Below are 1,399 nucleotides of genomic sequence, written 5' to 3' on the forward strand. Positions count from 1 at the left end.
TTCTCGATGTTGCATATCTGTAGGTGAATACACACATCAACACAACACCCTACTATACACGCACCTTAGTTTACTACATTAATACGTGTAATCCCATCACGATCCACATAGCTACATCTACAAGCTAACGAGTTCACAATTCCAATCGGACAAGTGGTTAACCGAACTCGCATTCTTCCACACTTCTGCAACCTATGTTGCGATAGCTGCGAAGGTTAGCATTCAGTATCGTGATCACAAATTCCCGTACACATACAGCTTTTGCATCACCCTACCGCACAAGGCTATGTATTTAGGGATAGCAATATCTGTACTATTCCATACACCTCAATCTTTTTCTATTCTAAATACAGACTAATACAAGCACAAACAACGTTTAATCGCCCTGTGACAAGCGCACTTTGCTGCGCATATTGTTGCAGCTGTGCGCTCCAAATGAGGAGCATAGACACCAGCATAGAAGAACTATTTGTAACACACTCGCCGTACAATGCGAGGCAGTCAATGACACTAACGTCCATCTGAACACCTATGTGTATGCGAATAGATATAGTAGGGCTGAACATTACATGTAACATGCATACGAAATATATACATATATATATATATACGTACGATCGTACTACAAGCCAACATGTGGGGAAAACATCACATATAAGGGAACATACATATGTTCTGACTATAAGCCAACATATGGGGTAAAATCAAATATAAGGGATCATATATATGTTCTTACTACAAGCCAACATGTGGGATAAAATCACATATAAGGAAACATACATATGTTCTTACTACAAGCCAACATGTGGGGTAAAATCAAATATAAGGAAGCATACATAATTTTTTACTACAAGCCAACATGTGGGGTAACATCAAATATAAAGGAACATACATATGTCCGTACTACAAGCCAACATGTGGGGAAAACATCACATGGGGTCACATGCATATGTATTGACTACAGCTCAACCAGTGAGTAGACGCACCTGAAATCATCCACAGACATTCGATTCTTGATACGAGGGTTGTGTTGGTCAACGTTCAACATAATGATCGCGTACGCCAGCACAAACGTTGCATCTTCATCAGCGCTTGTCTCGGGATTATTGGCTAAGTACTCCTTCGCAAAGGCCTCCATAATACGGAAGATGATTTGGGCCTCGCCCGGTAACCTAGGGGATGTGCGTAAAGAAAAGGGCTGTTAGGATCGACCCATAAACATACATACATGCATACATGGAAACACATATACACGGCCTCCATAATAAGGAAGATGATTTGGGCCTCGCCCGGTAACCTAGGGGATGTGCGTAAAGAAAAGGGCTGTTAGGATCGACCCAAAAACATACATACATGCATACATAGAAACACATATACACGGCCTCCATAATACGGAAGA

The 1,399-nt window shown here is 41.2% G+C and overlaps 1 protein-coding gene across 1 annotated transcript; it reads right to left on the reverse strand.

The window, feature by feature from the left end:
• Window positions 1–986: 986 nt before the first annotated feature.
• On the reverse strand, window positions 987–1,172 carry SARC_16204 (hypothetical protein; the record flags this gene model as incomplete). The annotated part of the gene is made up of 1 exon (XM_014289688.1): window positions 987–1,172. A coding segment is annotated over one exon (186 nt), but the record flags the coding sequence as incomplete, so codon positions are not given.
• Between the last annotated feature and the right edge of the window lie 227 nt (window positions 1,173–1,399).

Source organism: Sphaeroforma arctica (genome assembly GCF_001186125.1).
Source record: "Sphaeroforma arctica JP610 unplaced genomic scaffold supercont1.7568, whole genome shotgun sequence".
Lineage (NCBI taxonomy): Eukaryota > Ichthyosporea > Ichthyophonida > Sphaeroforma > Sphaeroforma arctica.